At 39.2% G+C, this 2,184-nt stretch overlaps 1 protein-coding gene across 2 annotated transcripts in view; it reads right to left on the bottom strand.

Moving 5' to 3' along the window:
* Positions 1-1,541: 1,541 nt before the first annotated feature.
* The window catches only part of LOC143301415 (uncharacterized), a 104,451-nt gene continuing 103,808 nt past the window's right edge, over positions 1,542-2,184 (bottom strand). For both annotated transcript variants that reach the window (XM_076615688.1, XM_076615689.1), the window contains exon 9: positions 1,542-1,667. In XM_076615688.1, the coding sequence (XP_076471803.1) occupies positions 1,556-1,667 (112 nt within the window). In that variant the 3' untranslated portion in view covers positions 1,542-1,555. The remainder of the gene's footprint in view (positions 1,668-2,184) is intronic.

Here is a 2,184-nt window from a genome sequence, read left to right as displayed (position 1 = left end):
CGTTCTTATTTTGTTTACAAACTCGGCAGTTACTATACATAAATGTCAGTATTTACAAGCTCCCTTTTTCAGTAAACACACACACACACACACACACACACACACACACACACACACACACACACACACACACACGCACACACACAGAGACTATACAATCAACACCACTGACTGGTCAAGTCGTAGATAAACTGACCGGTGGATGATTATATATACACATACACACACATATACATATATATATATATATATAAATACAGTATTGACATGAACAATCCACTTGTCAGGACACTGACTAAAGTCTATGCAATGGTCTCTGCTGAAAAAAACAACCCATAATAAGTCACTTGTCTACATGAACGTACATTGATAAAAACGCATAGTGATAATCGTTTGTACATGCATTATTAATTTTCTGTCAGTTTTCACACATTGTCTACACATCAAAATATTTTGTTATCACATGCTATGTATGTTTTTTTTTTTCTTCTTCTCTTTCTGTCAGATAGACATGAATTTCTACACAAACCTACACATAGATCCAGACACCATTTGTGTGCAATTCACACACAAAAAATAACCTGTAGTCAGACACTTAATATGATAAATTCGAGGTTTATTATTGGGGCTTGCGGGCTAGCGAAGTTATAGTGAAAATAATAATGCAACACTTTCAAACTACCAAGTCAATACAAGTCATTGAAAAAAATCGGGGAACAAAAGCAAAAACCCTAGAACAACAACCGTACAAATAAATACATTGATAAATAAAATGCTAAACAGATACACAAACATACAAATAAATAAATAAATAAATAAACAAATGACACACACACACACACACACACACACACACACATATATATATATATATATATATATATATATATGTATATATATATATATATATATAAATGAAGAAATAAAAATACACATACACAAACATACAAATAAATAAACAAATGACACACAGACACACGCACACACACACACACACATACGAATGAAGAAAGGAAAAGAAAAAAAAAACAACCCAAACAAACCCACTTCTTAAAAAGAGTTCTCTTTCGCTCTGGAATGTTTATGGTTTCGAAGGGTTCACCTTCATTCGATTCCATCACCATGATAGTAACAACAACAACAGTAATAATAATAATAATGATAATGATAATAACCATCATCGCCATCATCATGTCACACACAATGTCCACAAGTTCCCTCGTCTCACGCAACAGGTAAGACAGTGTTATTATCATCACTGACCGGACAGGTAGACAGACAGATAGATAGATAGATGTATGTACAACTGCCGTCCCGACCCATCAGTCGGGTCAAAAGTCAAGGTCAGATGGCCGTCGTCCTGCACAGACCAAGGGTCAAGGTCGTCGGGTGTCGGCACTTAAGACAAGACGACGCGCGAGGTTGCCATGGGGAAGGAAGGAGATCAAGGTCACAAGGAGTGGAGGGTGGATGTGGGTGGGCCGGAAGGGTGTGTGTGTGGGGGTGGGGGGGTGGGGGGGGAGGGAGGGGGGGGGGGGAGAGATCATTACAAGCTTTAGACGGAGTTGTGACGTTTCTCACGCGCCCTTTCCATGGCCTTGCGCGAGAACTTGTACACCAGACGTCTCCCCTCCACGCGCTCCAAGATGCCGCGCTTGTAGTAGTGTCTGCACAAAGCAAACAGTTGCTTATCACTCATTTACTTACTTACTTATTACTTTATTCATCCCTTACCTACTTACTTATGCTTGTTACTTATATACAGCACGTATCGTTGGTCAGAGACCAAGCTCTACTTAATTAAGTGCTCTTACAGGTACGGGGATTATTTTTACAACAGGCTATCTAGCTGGGTAAAAAGGAACTGACAGCTGCTTTTTAAGCGCTCATCGTTCGCTTCGTGTGTCGTTCAGTCACGCTTCGCTCGGAATCAAGTCTTAGAATCAAGAATAATACAAGTACCCATGTACTTCTGAAATAACAGACAATACAATGATACAATAGCCTTCTACGGAGACACGAATCGGTATCTTTGAGCCGTTAAATAACACAACTTTGATTAGGTTCGTGAATCAATATTTTAATTAAGGAGCTCGGAAGTGTAACATAACTAACACACACACACACACACACACACACACACACACACACACACACACACACACGCAGACACACACACACACA

The sequence above is a fragment of the Babylonia areolata genome, chromosome 27, assembly GCF_041734735.1.
Source record: "Babylonia areolata isolate BAREFJ2019XMU chromosome 27, ASM4173473v1, whole genome shotgun sequence".
Lineage (NCBI taxonomy): Eukaryota > Metazoa > Mollusca > Gastropoda > Neogastropoda > Buccinidae > Babylonia > Babylonia areolata.
Note: the sequence above shows the minus strand (reverse complement) of the source record. Positions and strands in the feature narration are given on the sequence as shown.